At 48.2% G+C, this 15,999-nt stretch overlaps 7 protein-coding genes and 2 non-coding genes across 11 annotated transcripts; 5 read left to right on the plus strand and 4 right to left on the minus strand.

Annotated features, from left to right (window-relative positions):
• Positions 1 to 827: 827 nt before the first annotated feature.
• On the minus strand, positions 828 to 3,246 carry LOC9634294 (protein CHROMATIN REMODELING 35). The gene is made up of 3 exons (XM_002965813.2): positions 2,912 to 3,246; positions 2,712 to 2,849; positions 828 to 2,652 (listed from the first exon to the last, which is right to left on the minus strand). Exons 1-3 carry the CDS (start codon positions 3,203 to 3,205, stop codon positions 916 to 918), a joined length of 2,169 nt encoding a protein of 722 aa, XP_002965859.2. The 5' UTR covers positions 3,206 to 3,246; the 3' UTR covers positions 828 to 915.
• A 3-nt stretch (positions 3,247 to 3,249) lies between these two features.
• LOC9635669 (protein usf) lies at positions 3,250 to 4,608 on the minus strand. The gene is made up of 5 exons (XM_002965814.2): positions 4,442 to 4,608; positions 4,251 to 4,387; positions 4,062 to 4,191; positions 3,687 to 3,878; positions 3,250 to 3,494 (listed from the first exon to the last, which is right to left on the minus strand). Exons 1-5 carry the CDS (start codon positions 4,589 to 4,591, stop codon positions 3,288 to 3,290), a joined length of 816 nt encoding a protein of 271 aa, XP_002965860.2. The 5' UTR covers positions 4,592 to 4,608; the 3' UTR covers positions 3,250 to 3,287.
• Positions 4,609 to 4,669: 61 nt separating this feature from the next.
• Positions 4,670 to 4,743, plus strand: TRNAV-AAC. Its single transcript has one exon. It is a non-coding gene; the product is annotated as a tRNA-Val (tRNA).
• Positions 4,744 to 4,829: 86 nt separating this feature from the next.
• Positions 4,830 to 6,865, plus strand: LOC9635670 (aspartate aminotransferase). Its single transcript, XM_024670698.1, has 10 exons — positions 4,830 to 4,920; positions 4,983 to 5,130; positions 5,188 to 5,422; positions 5,479 to 5,572; positions 5,621 to 5,724; positions 5,771 to 6,019; positions 6,072 to 6,185; positions 6,241 to 6,324; positions 6,375 to 6,545; positions 6,596 to 6,865. The coding sequence occupies exons 2-10, from the start codon at positions 4,997 to 4,999 to the stop codon at positions 6,839 to 6,841; spliced, it is 1,431 nt and encodes a 476-aa protein (XP_024526466.1). The 5' UTR covers positions 4,830 to 4,920; positions 4,983 to 4,996; the 3' UTR covers positions 6,842 to 6,865.
• Positions 6,866 to 10,658: 3,793 nt separating this feature from the next.
• Positions 10,659 to 10,742, minus strand: TRNAY-GUA. The gene is given in 2 exon segments: positions 10,659 to 10,694; positions 10,706 to 10,742. It is a non-coding gene; the product is annotated as a tRNA-Tyr (tRNA).
• A 143-nt stretch (positions 10,743 to 10,885) lies between these two features.
• LOC9634295 lies at positions 10,886 to 11,326 on the minus strand. Its single transcript, XM_002965815.2, has 2 exons — positions 11,291 to 11,326; positions 10,886 to 11,236 (listed from the first exon to the last, which is right to left on the minus strand). The coding sequence occupies exons 1-2, from the start codon at positions 11,305 to 11,307 to the stop codon at positions 10,981 to 10,983; spliced, it is 273 nt and encodes a 90-aa protein (XP_002965861.2). The 5' UTR covers positions 11,308 to 11,326; the 3' UTR covers positions 10,886 to 10,980.
• Positions 11,327 to 11,493: 167 nt separating this feature from the next.
• LOC112344892 (pentatricopeptide repeat-containing protein At2g35030, mitochondrial-like) lies at positions 11,494 to 13,401 on the plus strand. Its single transcript, XM_024670432.1, has one exon. The coding sequence runs from the start codon at positions 11,494 to 11,496 to the stop codon at positions 13,399 to 13,401; it is 1,908 nt and encodes a 635-aa protein (XP_024526200.1).
• A 53-nt stretch (positions 13,402 to 13,454) lies between these two features.
• LOC9635671 lies at positions 13,455 to 15,922 on the plus strand. 3 transcript variants are annotated; one of them, XM_024670699.1, is made up of 8 exons: positions 13,455 to 13,628; positions 13,689 to 13,803; positions 13,875 to 14,047; positions 14,104 to 14,280; positions 14,337 to 14,492; positions 14,545 to 14,821; positions 14,907 to 15,156; positions 15,253 to 15,922. In XM_024670699.1, the coding sequence occupies exons 1-7, from the start codon at positions 13,479 to 13,481 to the stop codon at positions 15,146 to 15,148; spliced, it is 1,290 nt and encodes a 429-aa protein (XP_024526467.1). In that variant the 5' UTR covers positions 13,455 to 13,478; the 3' UTR covers positions 15,149 to 15,156; positions 15,253 to 15,922. The 3 variants fall into 3 exon arrangements, with proteins under 3 accessions (XP_024526467.1, XP_024526468.1, XP_002965521.2); XM_024670700.1 differs by having other exon boundaries at positions 15,241 to 15,333; XM_002965475.2 differs by having other exon boundaries at positions 13,515 to 13,628; positions 13,684 to 13,803.
• On the plus strand, positions 15,046 to 15,922 carry LOC112344965. The gene is made up of 2 exons (XM_024670704.1): positions 15,046 to 15,156; positions 15,253 to 15,922. The coding sequence occupies exon 2, from the start codon at positions 15,450 to 15,452 to the stop codon at positions 15,858 to 15,860; it is 411 nt and encodes a 136-aa protein (XP_024526472.1). The 5' UTR covers positions 15,046 to 15,156; positions 15,253 to 15,449; the 3' UTR covers positions 15,861 to 15,922.
• Positions 15,923 to 15,999: the final 77 nt, after the last annotated feature.

A 15,999-nucleotide genomic window follows, 5' to 3' on the forward strand; every position in this document is an offset into this window, starting at 1 on the left:
AGCATCGGGATCAAGTCGTTCGAAGGCTCTTCGTCACGGTCAATCCTTTCGAGCCCAAGCCTTCTCAGGACCGTCGTTGCTTCTCTTGGCTTCGGAAAGTGGGCAGCACACTGGAGGAGCTGAGGATTAAGTATGATGGGATGTCACCACAGGTAGACTTGAACGACGTATCAACTTGTTCCATGCTCAGACATCTCACCCTGGGTTGTAACGTCGTGGGGTCGATCCAAGTTGGGTTTTTCCCATGGCTCCGGAGCTGTGTTCTTGGAAGAGTGGATGCTTACGTTTGTCAGCAGCTCTTGGATTCGAGTCCTGTTCTGGAGGAATTCGAAATCTCGAGAGTTGTAGTAAGGCGTCGTCGTACACAGCTGATCCAGAACCCCCTCAGATCGGTGAGCTTGAAATCCTTCAGGCTGCGTGGAATCCGTGGCCCTGATGAGTTGAAGCTGGACTTTCCCAATCTTGAGGCTGCTGAGGTCCTGTTATGTTCTGCAAAGGTGGTGCTTCAAACTCCTGTGCTCAAACAGCTTAAATTGACCACGGATACCCGGGCAATGCTTAGATTCGAGCTCGAAACAAGCGAGCCTCTCCAGGAGCTGGAGGCTCCACTGGATTCCTTTAGGAGCATAGCTGCAACTTTGGATGCGATGCATTTGACAACGCTCACCCTTCGCTGCAGAGAATCTGATAAACTCTTCGATTGGAAGGTGGTGTTCCCTACGGTGAAGAAAGTTGTCTTGATATGCCCAATTAAGTGGCCTGGTCGTGCTAAACTACATAGTTTGCGCAGAAACTTTCCAGCTCTTGGAGAAGTATCGTGTCTTAGATGATAGAATTGATATGCATAATCATATAATGATATAAAGGATATAAGCTCACCTTTATACAACCTCTAAAGTTGATAGCCTATTTCCTCTATGCAGCACAAACTTCGTCCAGGCCTCTAGGAACACGATAGACACCGTCACACCGGTACTTGATATCCGAGCCTTCGAGCAAAAAAGGCTTGAGGAAGGCGTCCTGTGTGTCCTCCACGGGAGCGAGCTCCTGTTTAAGCCCGGCCTTCCTCGCCAGATCCTCTGGAGTTACCTCGGTGTGGAAGAGAGCCATCGCCAGGAAGTCCTTGCGCATCGATCTTCTGAGCTTCTCGACTTCGTGCTCCAGTGTGTTGCCGACGAGTAGCCTGTAGACGTAGACTTTCTTCTTCTGGCCGATTCTAAACGCGCGGCTCACCGCCTGCCTCACCGTGGAAGGATTCCAGGCCGTGTCGAGGACCACCACCCTGGAGCCACCGACGAGAGAGATGCCTTCGCCGCAAGCCTTGATGGAGACGAGGATCACCCGCGCCGTGCTGCTCTTGGAGTTGAAAGTGCTGCTTATGCGGACCCTCTCGTTGGTTGCAGTCTCCCCGGACATGTAAAGGACCTCGTGAAGCTCCCTCCATCCCAGCCGCTCCATGATCATGTTCTTGAGAAGCTCAAGAGGCTGCCTGTACTGGCCGAAGATGATCAGCTTCTCCGGCTTGTTCCTGAGGAAGCGCAGGAGCTCCATCACGAAGGCAGTCTTGGCGCCCGCCTTTGGATCCTGCTGCTCGAGCTCAGGAGATTCCACGTCCACGGCAAAGCAAGGATGAACGCAAGCTCTCGCTAAGCGACTGTCCTCGGCCAGGAAGCCTTTCTTCTTTTCCTTGGTGTAGCTTTTGCCGGCGTTTAGAACGAGCGCCTTGTGAGCCTCGGTAAGATTTAGCGTCACCAGCACCTCCTCGATGCCCGGGAGACTGTCCAGAACTTTGCCACCGTGCCAGTGAAGAAACGGAGCCGTCAGCTTCCGAAAGAAACGAACCGCGGCGCCAAGGTTGTTCTCCAGCCGGTTCTCGATCATCTCCTTGAAGAAGTGCCTCTCTGCGTCGTCCTTGGAAGCGTCAAACTCGAAGCGTTCCAGCACCGGTGTCAGGAAACTTGGCCGGCACAGTGTGAAGAGATTGTAGAGCTCGTCCAGGTTGTTTTGGAACACCGTCCCGGACAGGAAGATACGCCGAGGAGTTCTGACCGTCTTCAACGCTTCGGCGATCCTGGTGTTGTCATTCCTTGCGTAGTGAGCTTCGTCAAACACCAGCACGTCGGCTGCCCGAGCTAGCAGCCAGCTTTCGTCGCCCTCTTCGCCCTGGCCGCCCGCCAGCTTCGATGCCAGAAGCTGTGGAGTCATGATGAGAACGCTGCGCTCCGTGGCCCATTTGTAGACCTTGATGTCCGAGTCGCCGTCGAGAATATAAACTGGTAGACTCGCGACCTCCCATTTGTGAAACTCCTCCTCCCAGCGAAGGAGCATTCCCTTTGGAGCGAGGATCATAGCTCTGGCCGACTGGAAGTTGGCGAAGAAGCTAGTGAGGAAGCTGATGACGAGAAACGTCTTGCCTGTTCCGGGGGCATGGTGGAGAATGACACCCCCGGGCTCCTTTGAGAGCAAGTTGCGGCTGATGAAGATAAACGCTTCCCTCTGGTGCGGATACATCCGGGCACTGTCCATTGGATGCGGGACGAGATCCACGGTCACGTCGCCGAAGTTGAGCGTGGACTTCCATGCGTAGTCCTCGTGGAGCTTTAGTTTTTTAGTTGCCGGTCTAGAGCTCGCTTTCCTTGCTGGGACTGGAATCTGAAGAGTAGAGAAAAGAAAGTCAAGGAGAGACAAGAAAGAAACGAAATGATGCTCACGTCGAAGACGTCGGACACCAGCTTCACAACTCGCCCACAAATCTCGCACACCTTTCCACAATCCTCCCGGAAAACAAACTCGTGATCGCAGCTGTCGATGAGAACATCGATGTCTTTGAACTTGATGAGATCCGGCACCTATACACGATCAAAGAACGCAAAGCTCCTCAGGAAAGAAGAGACAAGAACAATTTTTTTACCCTTCGTCGCTCGGCCTCAATCTCGGCATCCCAATCATGCCAGATCGCAGCGAGCTTGTCCTCGTTCTCCAGCTTTTCGTGATCAAAATCAAAATCCCAGCTTCTGGAGTCCTCGAGGCATGGATAGATCTCGTCCCCATCGTCATCCTCCTCCTCCTCCTCCTCCACGGCCCTCCTCTTACCCGCATTTGGAGCCGGATTCTTCCGCGTCGACTCCTTGCGCTGCCATCGCTTCTCCTTGGCGATCAATCTATCCCAATCAATCGCCCTCTCATCGCCTTCTTCCACCAGCATTGTCGCGCGGCGAAGACAAAACCCTACCTAGACCCTGAAGAAGATTTATGGGAAGCACAGTATGGAAGTATGATTTAAAAGCTCACTTGAGATACTTGGAGAACCACGCTTCGAAGCGTGCCCAAGCCTTTTCCACGGCCTCATTGTCATGGTCCGCGAATCCACACTCTTTCTTGCGCTTCACAGCTTCGTCCGAGCTATTCATGAAGGCGTGGCCGTTGTTTGGATAGATTATCACCTCCGAATCTACTCCAGCCGCCTCCAAATTCTTCTCCAGAGCTTTTGCTGCCTGGAAGAACGCAGCAAAGATGAGAAATGCTAATGCTTCATGAGAAAAGCCCGCAAGAAAAAAGATCAAGCCATGAGAATGACAAAGAGAAACGATGTGTGACAATGCAAGTAAGCTTATGACCAGTTCCAAAAAACTTAAGCTTGAGGGCAGGCACCAAACGATCAAGCACTGGAATGGAAATTTGCTTACCGCAACATCGGAAAAGCCTGCCATTTGATCGAGCTCCCCGAAGTGAGCTTGAACTGGTATCTTCAACTTGGAGGTGTCGGCGAGGTCGGGCGATGGCGTCCCGTAAAAGGCCACCACGGCACTCACATCCGGGACGAGAACGCCAGCAGCCAGGGACAATGCTCCTCCCATGCAAAAACCTGTCACTCCAACCTGCAAAGTTCATTAGAAACATCAATCTCTCATCAAGGCAGGAAACTCTAAACGACAACGATCGAGCAAGCATTGAAGAAACAAAAAAGCTTGGATCAATCGATCAAGCATTTGGAAGAACAGAAAAAACTTGGATCAATCGAGCAAGCATTTGGAAGAACCATAAAAACTTGGAAGAAGTACCTTCTTTGATCCGTGCTCCTTAAGCCACTTCACTGACGCAGCCACGTCTTTCACAGCCCCAGGCCAGTCCAGCGATTCCATAAGATGCTGTGCTTCGGCAGCGTCCAATCCAATCTTGCCACGAAACAAGCTACGAGGCAAAAGAAAGAGGAAAAAGTCCAACAAACGGGCATTGAATGGAGCGCTTACTCTGGTATGAGCGATCGAAATCCCTTGCTAGCGATCGTTTGCGCGTGATTTTTGACCTCATAATCGACACCCCACCACTCCTGGAGCACAACCACGCCCGGCGCGCCTTCTTCCCCCACAATGTATGCATCAAACGTCTGGAATTCGAGCGAGATTTCATCGATCCAAGAAGCAAATGGGAAAATACTCACAAAGTCGTCGCCGTTGCCGCGATGGATCTGCACTTTCTGGAATGCGGAGCTCGCCATTGCTCGGAATCGCGGCCTCAGCGATGGAATGGAACGAATCCTCGCGGCAGCGCTCCCCACTGCTCTCCAGCTACGCAAATAAGCCACGCTCATGATGAAGAGCCCTAGATACTTGGCAACTGAGTTCTTGCTAATGTGTCGTATAAATCTGTGTGAAAAGTTTACACAAGTGGTTTCATGGTGTAGTTGGTCATCACGTCAGTCTAACACACTGAAGGTCTCCAGTTCGAACCTGGATGAAGCCACAGATAGTTTTTTTATATATATATATATATTTTTTCTTTTCACGACCATTTTTTTTGACCATGAAGCTTACCAGCTCGTCAAACACAACGGCTGTGATTAGGCCATTGTCCCACTACAAAGGCGCTCAAGGCGCCACTGGCCTCGCCCTAGGTAGCGCGCGCGCGATCGATCGAGAGGTGAGATGGCGCCAGATTGGAGTTCTTGGCCATGGCGCCTGACGAAATCTCTTGTTTTCCAGGAATCTAGAGCGCCATGGCGACAATGCAGCACACCCGTCTCCATAGATTTTCAAGCCCTTGCAGCAGCTCGGATTCCAGCCCCGCCGTCGCGTCCAAGCTCTGGATCAGGGGACGATCCGTTCCCTCCGGAGTGAAAATCACCTCTAGGTTCGTGATTTCTTTTACTTGTCTCTGGATCGAAGAAAGCTTGAGCGTGTGCTCCAGCTCGTCGCGATGGAGTTCGAGGATTACGGCGGTTTTGAGCCAGAAGGAACCAGTTGCACAGGAAAATGGAGCTGTGGAATTGGATACTTCTCTAAGTCCGAGAGTAGCAGCGCTTCGTCCATCCAAGACGATGGCTATCTCCGATCAGGCCACGGCTTTGGTCCAAGCTGGTGTGCCGATCGTGAGACTGGCCGCTGGAGAGCCCGACTTTGACACGCCGGAAGTCATTGCCGAGGTACGTGTTTTGTTTGATCAGCACCTCATGGAAAGCTCACTCTTGCTTCCTAACAGGCAGGAAGGAAGGCAATTCAAGAAGGCTTTACGCGCTATACTCCCAATGCGGGAACTATGGAGCTACGATCAGCCATTGTACACAAGCTCCAAGGTGAGTGATGTTTTCCGAAAGCTTTTGTAAGACTTCGTATTTCTCCAGAGGAAAATGGGCTCACGTACAAAACGGACGAGATCCTTGTGAGCAATGGAGCGAAACAATGTATCACGCAAGCTGTTCTTTCCGTTTGCTCGCCTGGTGATGAGGTATGTTGAGAACTTTAGAATGGTTGTTTTATGAGCTTTGTTTCAGGTGATTATTCCTGCTCCATACTGGGTGAGTTATCCGGAGATGGCTCGTCTAGCAGATGCCAAGCCTGTGGTTGTCCAGACATCCTTAACTGACGATTTCCTTCTAACACCGGATGCTCTATCAGCCGTTCTAACTGAAAAATCAAGGCTGCTTATTCTGTGCTCGCCTTCGAATCCAACAGGATCCGTCTACTCTCAGCAAATGCTGGATGCAATAGCGAAGATTGTTGCAAAGCATCCGCGGTTGCTGGTAAGTTAATGCTTCTCGAAGATATATCATAACGTTGAGTTACTTGTTCCAGGTTTTGTCAGACGAAATTTACGAGCACATTATTTACTCTCCAGCTAAACATACAAGTTTTGCAGCTTTGCCAGGAATGTGGGAGCGAACTCTTACTGTCAACGGATTTTCCAAGGTACGACTCTCTATACCTGTGTATTTTTATCTCAGCATGAGAATTTGTTTTATAGGCCTTTGCAATGACCGGGTGGAGGCTCGGCTATCTAGCTGCTCCAAAGAGATTTGTTACTGCTTGTAACAAGGTCCAGAGCCAGGTACTCAAAACTCTCTTGTTTGCTCTGATTCATTCTCTAGTTTGCCACAGTTAACATCTGGAGCGAGCAGTATTTCCCAGAAAGCTGGAGTTGCAGCAATGGGCCTGGGCTTCGCTGGTGGCGAAGCTGTCGCAAAGATGGTTGAAGCTTTCCAAGAGCGAAGGGACTTCATGGTCAGGAGGTTGAAATCTCTAAAAGGGGTGAAACTCTCAGTTCCTCAGGTACAACAAGTTTAGATTTGCCTAGAGATTCTCAGGCCTTTTTTCTTCAGGGAGCTTTCTACCTCTTTCCCGATTTCAGTGCCTACTACGGCAGCGAAGCTCAAGGATTTGGCACAATCCTTGACTCGGAATCACTTTGTAAGTTCTTCCTGGAGAAAGCTCAGGTCGCTTTAGTTCCAGGCGACGCTTTTGGCGAGCCACGCTGCGTGAGAATATCATATGCCGCGTCCATGGAGTCTTTGAAAACAGCCATGGATAGCATCGAGCAGTCCTTGACACTAATTAATATTGAATGAAGACGTCGCATTTCATCGATGCTCTATAAGTATCAATTACATGTTGAGGATTAAATTAGTCTTAATATCCGATGGCCACCAATGTCCGGATCCGGCGGCCCAAAAGTTCAGCAACTCATGCCAAAAAGATATAGGTTTATTTTGTGCTCAAACTGAGAAGCATGGGAATAGTGAGAGTTCTGAGAGATGACGGCAGTGAGATTTTCAAGATAGACACTAACTATGCATCTTATATCTTTGATTTCTTGGAGGACCATGGAATGAAGAAAAGCTCCTATGATCTTGTTAGAAAAGATGGGACACATATTACTAGGAGTTGCGACAGTGGCGATGTGTACCTAGTTCCCAAGCTGTCTCTTGCATGTCAGGCTGGAAACACAGCAGCGTGTGTGGCAGAAATCACTAGCTGTGCTAAAAAGATGGTAAGTCTGAAAAAGCTTTAATCTTTTAGTGGTTTATATGCAAAATACTGCAGGAAATCTGGTTCAAGTCTATCGCTACAAACCGTTAGGTACAAAATCGAACAAGGCTGAAACTGGCTCTTCAATCTCTTCAATACTTGTTTGGTTTTTCACTTTAAGCTGTTGTAGTGAGTTCACTTTTTATGAAATCGATATAAACCATAGAATGGAAACTTTTTGCACTTCAAGAAGGCTTTCGGACGTCGACAACGTCCAAGGTCTCCAAAGGACACTGCAAAGTCGAAAATTCCAAGCTGCCAAGCAGCGACGCTCTCGCCGAGTGTCTGTTCAAGACTCAAGCAGAGCTCCAGCTAAATAAATTTCTGTGCCCCGGGGTGAAGACATTCAGATGTAATCGATCTTCAGTTTCTGCGCAACTTCTTTTCTACAAATATAATTTTTTCTTTGACTCACGCAAGAGAAGAAACGGTGGCCAGGGATAAATCCGATGGCTGTTATTGGCCGGCCCAAGAAGGTAATTATAGATAGAGTGTAGGGTTTTATTTTTAAAGGATGGGTTTGGTGAGACTTATGAGAAATGATGGCACTGAGATTGCCAAGATGGAAGCGTATACTACATCTTGTATCATTGAATTCTTGGAGGACCATGGAATGAAGAATGTTAAAAGTTGCTATGATCTTGTTAGAAAGGATGGGACACATGTTCTTAGGGGCTGCAGCAGTGGCGATGTGTACCTAGTTCCCAAGCTGTCTCTTGCATGTCAGGCTGGAAACACAGCAGCATGTGTGGCAGAAATCACTAGCTGTGTTAAAAAGATGGTAAGTCTAAAAAAGCTTTTATCTTTTAGTGGTTTATATGCAAAACACTGCAGGAAATCTGGGTCAAGTCTATGGCTGCAAATCGTTAGAGTCCAAAATCATTTGAAGTTTGAACAAGGCTTTGGTTTTTCATTTTATCAACAAGCAAACAGTTTGATTCCATATTTTTAAAATCCTTTGCAGACAGAGAGAAATAGTTTCAGAGTATAGGAAAGAATGATCACATATAAATATTTTCACAGCCAGCACATCAACACAATATAAGCCACAGAACTGAAAAGTTTGTACACGTCAATAACGTCCCAGTTTCGCGCGACTGCAAAGTCTGAAGTTCCAGCTGCCAAGCAGCGTTGCTCGACGCCGCTGCTGCTGGAGTCGACTGCTCGAGAACCGCGGCGGGAGATTGTATCTAGAGCCAGTTCTCGTCTCTGCCGGCATAAAATTTCGGAGCTGCTCGTCGCCAGGAGGTGTCCCGTCCTCGTCAGCCGGGCGATTGAGCTTACGTACTTCTTGAGTCGCACTGGGGGAACTGATGGAGAAGAAGCAAGAGAAAATTATTTGCAGAGCACGCTCGGAAATCTATTGCGTACCACTGACTTACAAGCTCAGCTCCCCGTCGCACCGGTGGTGCCGGAGCTACCGCCGCCGTCGCCATCGCCTTCAGAAAATTCTTGGCGCCCCGGGAGAATTTAAATTCATGTCAAGATATTGATCTTCGGTTTCCCGCAATTTCTTTTCTACAAACACAGAAAGAGAAAGGAGGGGAAAAGCAGTGAAAAACATAGGGCTACGAGACGTGTAGTCATGCTTCCTCGTGGCTGGAGGAACCGGAGCTGGAGGATCCTCAGTCAGAGCTGGCGCTGCAATATTGTTACCTGGAGAAATTAGAGCTGGATTCCTCTTCTCCATCTCACTAATGGATCCAGCTTCCTCACCAGGTGAAGTGGAGAATCCTGCCCCTCGGGCGGCCAAAGTGCCCGAGGTGGCCCGCCCGAGCTTGACCAGTTTGGATCCTTGAGCAATTGCAAGTAAGATTAGTGCAATCCTTGAAAATAAACAAGAAAAAATGTTGATAAATGTTTTATTAGCAAGGAAACTAGAGGGATGGTTTAAGCATGTGTCCCCAGCCCACATATATTGTGTTTTGTATTTTTGCTTTCTTGTGTTTCTGAGAAGTAAGTGGATTTTCTAGATGAAGATTCCACTATTAATAGTTTTTGTAAATTAAATTTACCTTCTCTTAATGAGGTTTCTTGATAGGTTTGACAATACTATATTTTTTATTGCCATTTCAACTCAATATCACATTGAGGACAACTTTTTTCAATTTGTGGATATTAATTTTGATAATTATATGTATATGATAATACCTTCAATCTTTATTCCACATTTTCTTCATGCTTATTATAACTCTTTTATTCTGGGATATCATTTTGTGATTGAGAAGTTATATAAGTTTTTTTATTAGCTAAAGATATAATATGATGTTGTATAGTTGCATTTAATGCTAAGTTAATAATACTCTACCTTATGTTGTAGAAGGATGACTAGAGTCAATTACAATTTTTTATAATTTTAAGTGAATGGTGTTTGATTTGATAGAACCTTTTTACAATTGATTATTATTAATGAGTATGCCATTATTGCTTTCAATTACTTACTTAGTAAGAGGAATTTAATGTTTTTACTAGTTTATTTATAACTACTGTTAAATACTTCTTCTTTAATCAATTAATATCCACACTTTTATATTACCATCAAACTTTCAAACTTTCAATATTTAAATTAGAATGGTTAATTGCCATATCTTAAACATGTAATTTTGTTACTGCTTAATGGAGTGTGTTTACGTTAATAGAGAGCCCAAGTGGGAGGTGGAACAAGTGATTGATACTAAGATTGGGGCTACTACAGGTAAGAGAGAGTATCTAGTTCTTTGGATGGGATTTCCAGCTGCTTCTGCAACATGGGAGATATAAGAGAATCTGAAGAATGCTCTAGCAATGGTGGAAGAGTTTTGGACTAGGGCTATACGATGCCAGGCAGTCCAGTGTGTGAATCACGTCCCTCATAAGAGGAGCCCTAGCACAACTTTGGATGAAAGGTTGACCTACAAAAAAAAGAGAAAGAGAAGGTTGGTCACCCTGGCATCTTAGTGAATATAGCACTTGATTGCATCAGTGAATTCATTTTGATGATGATACCGTAGGATAGACATATGTAAATTTACTACCAAAAACCAAGATCACTTTGTGATAATTCTGTTATGCAATTTATATATTTCATAAGGACTTATGGTTGTTTTACCAAACCGTTAACAATTGTCGTCAGAGTGTCTTCACCAGCATCAATTTCCTCAAGAAGCAAAGAATCTGCATTCGGGTGCTTTTCAACTTTGACAATCCTGCCCAACTCTGATATACTCTCCTAGTATCAGCAAGATTTAGATCCCAATCCAGATCACAAAGGCGACTCTCGTATATTCTTTGAGATTACATTCCTCTCTCTTTTATCTGCTTGGGAAGATGATAAGTCTTTCCAAAATCTGAAATTATATAAAGATCAAAAAATATATGTCCGATCTGCTGGAATCGAACCAGCGGCCTAAGGATTTCTGAGAATATTACAGTCCTCCGCTCTACCAACTGAGCTAAGATCGGATGCTTGAACAAGATTCTGACAAGAAGAAACTCGTCAGTTTTTGCGTGCTATGCCTTCACCAGTGACCAAATTGTAAACAACAAGATCTTTTAAAGCGAGATCCGCTGGAATCGAACCACTGACGTAAGGTAAGTTTAATTAATTTAACAAAACGTGTTTATCAAAGAACTACCATCCCAATATAGAAACGCTTGCGCCTTTTCTATTCTTGGCAAGACGATGAGTTGCAGCTGCGGATTAAGTCGTGCTCTTGGTGTTCTTGGGCGTGGCTTCGTCTCGATCGGGAAGATCTTCCAGCGAGCTCCACCATCCGCGATCCTCAAGCGATGCCGTGGGGACGCTGCGCAGCCGCTCCTCGCGGAGCTCCACCGTGTCGATTTGCCCTTCGTGGCCTTCGGGAATCCAAGTTCCAGTCACCGGATCGGGCCTCCACCATTGCTGCTTCTTTGCAGGCCCGCGAGCATCGTCTGCCGCCCCAGCGATGAATCGTGATCTTTGGCAGACAAGCAAAAGTTCGCTAGAAATTCTAGAATTTGATCGATCTTACCGTGCGGGCGCGATCATTGCCAGTCTATGCGACACTTTGACACACTTCCCAGCCATAGAGACTAGTGGAAATAGAAGCGCCCTATTGTCACCCATTTAAACGTCAACCTTACACGTGGAAGCCTGCAATGTAAACACGTGTCAGAAATATTCGCAACGTGGCACCCCACGTGGCGAAGAATTAGGGCTCATGCCTCGCGCGCAATGGCGAGCGAGACGCTGCTCAATCGCGTTGATCCACAGCAGCAATTCGCGCAGCTCATCCGCAGGATTGGTGACTCGCGCAATCTGCCGCGAGCGAGGGAGATCCACGCGCAGCTCCTGGCCAGCGATCTCTCGGAGGACAAGTACCTCGCTAATCTCCTCATCCAGATGTATGGCAAATGCGGCAGCGTCGAGGACGCGAGAGGGGTTTTCAATCTCATCCAGGAGGAAGCAAACATCTACTCGTGGAACATGATGCTACACGCGTATGCCGAGAATGGGCATCTGGACGATGCGTGGGAGACTTTCGATCGAATGCCCACTCGCGACACAGTGTCCTGGAATGCGATGATCTCGGCGCTGGCGCATCACGGCCAGGCGATCGAGGCCAAAGCCCTCTTTGATCGGATGCCCGCCCCCAATCTTGTGTCGTGGAACGCGATGATCGCGGCATTTGGGCAGTCGGGGCTTCCCCGCGAGGCTAAGAGCGTGTTTGATCGCATGAAAGAGCCCAAGAACATCGTCTCCTGGAATTCGCTGCTCCACGCCTATGTTCTTGGCGGTGATTGCGCCGCCGCCATGGCGATCTTCGAGGCGATGCCGGAGCGAAACGTGATTTCGTGGACTTCGATCATGGTTTGCGTTGCCCAGCGAGGTGATTTGGAAGCAGCGCAGCGGATCTTCGATTCTATGCCGGAGAAATCTCTGGTAACCTGGACCGCCTTGCTCCAAGCTTACGCCCAGAATGGGGAGCTCACCGCAGCCGTCCATCTCTTCGCCATTATGCCGGAGAGGAACGACATTGCTTTTACCACGCTTCTTTCCAGTTTTGGAATCCACGGCCGAGTTAGCGACGCCCGGGATCTTTTTGACAGCATTCCGGAAAAGAATCCCTCGTCGTGGAATGCGATGCTTTACGTGTATGCCCAGAATGGGCATGTGGAGGAGGCCATTGATTTGTTCAGCAAGATTCCATATCGGAATATCATCTCCTGGACTTGCATTGTGGTAATTTTCTCTGACCTTGATGAAGTTGATCGTGCGAAAGAAGCTTTTGACAAAATGCCCCAGTGGAATCTCGTCTCCTGGACAACGATGCTTCAAGCATATGCCCTTTCAGGGTATCTGCTACAAGCCATTGAGATGTTCAAGAATATGCCGGAGCACGACGTGGTATCTTCCACCGCGGCGATCCTGGCATATTCCCAGGACGGAAGCGTGCGATCCGCCAGGCGGGTGTTCGATTCCCTTCCCGAGCGAAACATCGTGACTTGGACTGCCATGCTCGAAGCTTACGTCGCAAACGATCTAATGGACGAGGCCGAGGAGACCTTCCACTCCATGCCGGAGATGAGCATCACTCCCGTCACGACCATGATCGCTTTCTTCGCTCGCAAAGGAAAGCTCGATCGAGCCGAGGATTTGTTCGCCAATCTCCCAGTTTGCGATCTCCTTGCATGGGACGCGATGCTCACAGCCTACGTACGCGGCGGCCAAAACCACGCTGCGCTAGATCTCCTCTCGGAGATGCAAATCCTTGGAGTCGAGCCGGACGAGATCCTCTACACGAATGTTCTCACCGCCTGTAGCCAGGGAGGAATGCTCGAGGATGGAATCTACCACTTTGTGTCCATGGTTTCGGACTATGGAATCCAGGCCTCGAGCGAGCACTACTGCTGCATGGTTGATCTCATGGCCAGAGCCGGGAAGATCAAAGATGCCCAAGACTTGATTGACAACATGCCATTCACACCCAGTGAGATCGCATGGAAATCGCTGCTCAGTGCGAGCTCTAGAGAACCTTGCAAAGACGAGAAGAATGTGAGGAGCAAAGCCGCAAAGAATGTTATAGACTTGGACTCGAAAAACGTTTTGTCCGCTCCATACATTTTACTATCAAAGATCTAGATTTACAAAGAATTTAGGGCAAAATCTTCAGACTGCCACGTCACACACTTCTTTTTAGGGTTTTTGCGGGGGAATCGATGAAGAGGAAGAAGATCCGGAGTGGATGGCAGAAGGTCGTGATCCAGGCGGCATTGAGATGGTTGTGTCCAGCTCTCGCAATGGCGGCGCTTCTCGTCCTCATCGCGGAACTGCGAGTTTGGCCGGATGAGAGCGGCGTCCGAGGGGAGGTAGGCGCGCGTGAGATTTTCTTCTTTCTTGCGGTGTAATTCTGTGAATTGGAAGGAAAGAAGGCCCGGATCAAAGTGGAGAATGCGAATCCAGAGATTACTGCGACAGGGAGGAAGGAATCGAATCTCGGTAGCCTGGCAATGCCGATGAGGAGAGCGAAAGGACACAGTGAACGTAAGCGTTTTCCTTTTATGTAAGGCAGTAACGCGCAGTGTTTTTTTTTTTTCCTCTTATGCTTCTTCCAGCATGTTTGAAGCTCCCAAGCGATGAGGTGATTGAAAAGCTTGAATTCCCATCGAGACTTCCTAGTCCGCTGGGAGATCTTCGCTTTGCCAAGCAGTCGGGAAGTGGTGTGGAAGCAAACACGAACAGATTTGTGGGATCTCAGACCATGGCTGAGAGAAATAGCTCGTTCCAGGTGAGAACGTTAATAGCTATGCTTCTACACTAAATGTTTTTTTCTTTACTTGCTAGATTCGCGAGAATATGGAGGTGCATTGTGGTTTCTACGGTGAAGACCCTGGTTTTGACATTGACGAAGTCGACACAGCTTTTCTAAAAACTTGCAAGGCTGTTGTGACGACTTGCAACTTCGGCGGAGGAGATGATATCTATCAGCCGATTGGCATGTCAGATGCTTCTCTAGCAAAGGTCTGGCTCATCGATTTCTCTCCTGTTAATCTTCGTTTCTCACAAGAACTTTTCAGGTGTGTTATGTTGCGTTTTGGGACGAGGTGACCCTTTCGCAAATGCCAGAGGATAAAAGACCATCTCCCGACACTCGCATGGCTGGTTTGTGGAGAGTAGTCGTCGTTCGAAACCTTCCTTTCAACGACCAGCGTCGAAACGGGAAAATTCCAAAGGTATTTCGTCCTTATAAAACCTTCTCGCTCATTGCTTTCCGAGTTGGTGCAGTTGCTGGGACACAGACTATTTCCAAACGTAAGATACTCAATCTGGGTGGACTCCAAGTACCAGTTCCGTCGTGATCCCATGGCAGTTTTCCATGCCCTGCTGTGGAGTCCCCAGGCAGCGCTGGGTATTTCAGAGCACGGAGCTCGACGGTGCGTTTATCGTGAAGGCAAAGCCGTGGTGGCCAAGAACAAAGCTTTGCCAGCCGAGGTGGACTTGCAACTCAGCCAGTACCAGGCGGAAGGATTTCCAGAAAACGCAACTTTCAATGGGCACAAAGGTACTGAACTATTCTTCAATGATTTTTTCGTATCTAAAAACATGTCTCATGTTTTGTTTTGTTTTTTTTGTTTTTTGTTTTCCAGCATTGGCTGAAGCATCAGTGATTGTAAGAGAACACACTCCAGTGACCAACCTGTTTATGTGCCTGTGGTTTAACGAGGTGGTCCGCTACACTGCGAGGGACCAGCTGAGCTTTCCTTACGTTCTCCGACGCTTTGGGCTGCTCCAGCTCAACATGTTCCCCGTTTGCACACGCAAAGCGCTTGTGAATAGCATCGGCCACAGACAAAAGGCAAAACCACTCGAGAGAATTCCCACCGAGTAGGCAATCAGGTTAGTGCCTTCCACGTTTTAATATTTCTCCACCTTTCTCTTTTGTTTCTTCTGATATTATTTGGATTCCCTCTTCTGACTTAGATCTTGTTGCAGTCACATTTTTTTCTCGGTTCCGAAAGACGACGCCGTCTAGCAGCTGGATTTTGCGCGTACGACCCGAACGACCGCATTCACGGCACCTTGACACGGTCCTCGAGCTCAACTCAACTTCCGGGTATAAAAACCGAAGCAGGCTTTTCCCGGAGATCATCGCCACCACCACCACCACCGTCAACTTTAGCTCGATCGCCATGGGTGTTCCCGAGGATCAACGAAAAGCCGCCGAAGTTTACACTGGCCAGGCCGTCTTCTCCAAGAAGTCCATGGAGCTCATGGACGAGTTTGGACTTCCATCCGGACTGCTGCCTCTCACAGGCGTGGAAGAATGCGGGATCGTGAGAGCGACGGGCTTCATCTGGATCGTCCTCAAGAAGGAGATGGAACACTACTTCAAGCTGGCGGGGCGCAAAGTCTCGTTTGGGACGGAGATCACGGCCGTGGCTGCCAGCGGCCAGCTCAAGAACATAACCGGGATCAAGGCCCGCGAGATGATGCTGTGGGTGGAGGTGAAAGCCATGGAAGTCGAGCAGCGCAAGATCCGGTTTAGAGCTCTCGCTGGGATCACTCGCTCGTTCCCGGTGGATTGCTTCGCTGCGGTATGAAGGAGAGATCGATTTGTTCTATAAATTCCACTCTTTGGATCAAAGTTAAACGATTAGTTCTATATCTTTGAGTCGGAATTATAGACGATTGTAGTTAGATTTTCTTAGTTCTTTGTAAGATGTTTCAATTTTTCGGTTC

Source organism: Selaginella moellendorffii, unplaced genomic scaffold, assembly GCF_000143415.4.
Source record: "Selaginella moellendorffii unplaced genomic scaffold, v1.0 SELMOscaffold_6, whole genome shotgun sequence".
NCBI lineage: Eukaryota > Viridiplantae > Streptophyta > Lycopodiopsida > Selaginellales > Selaginellaceae > Selaginella > Selaginella moellendorffii.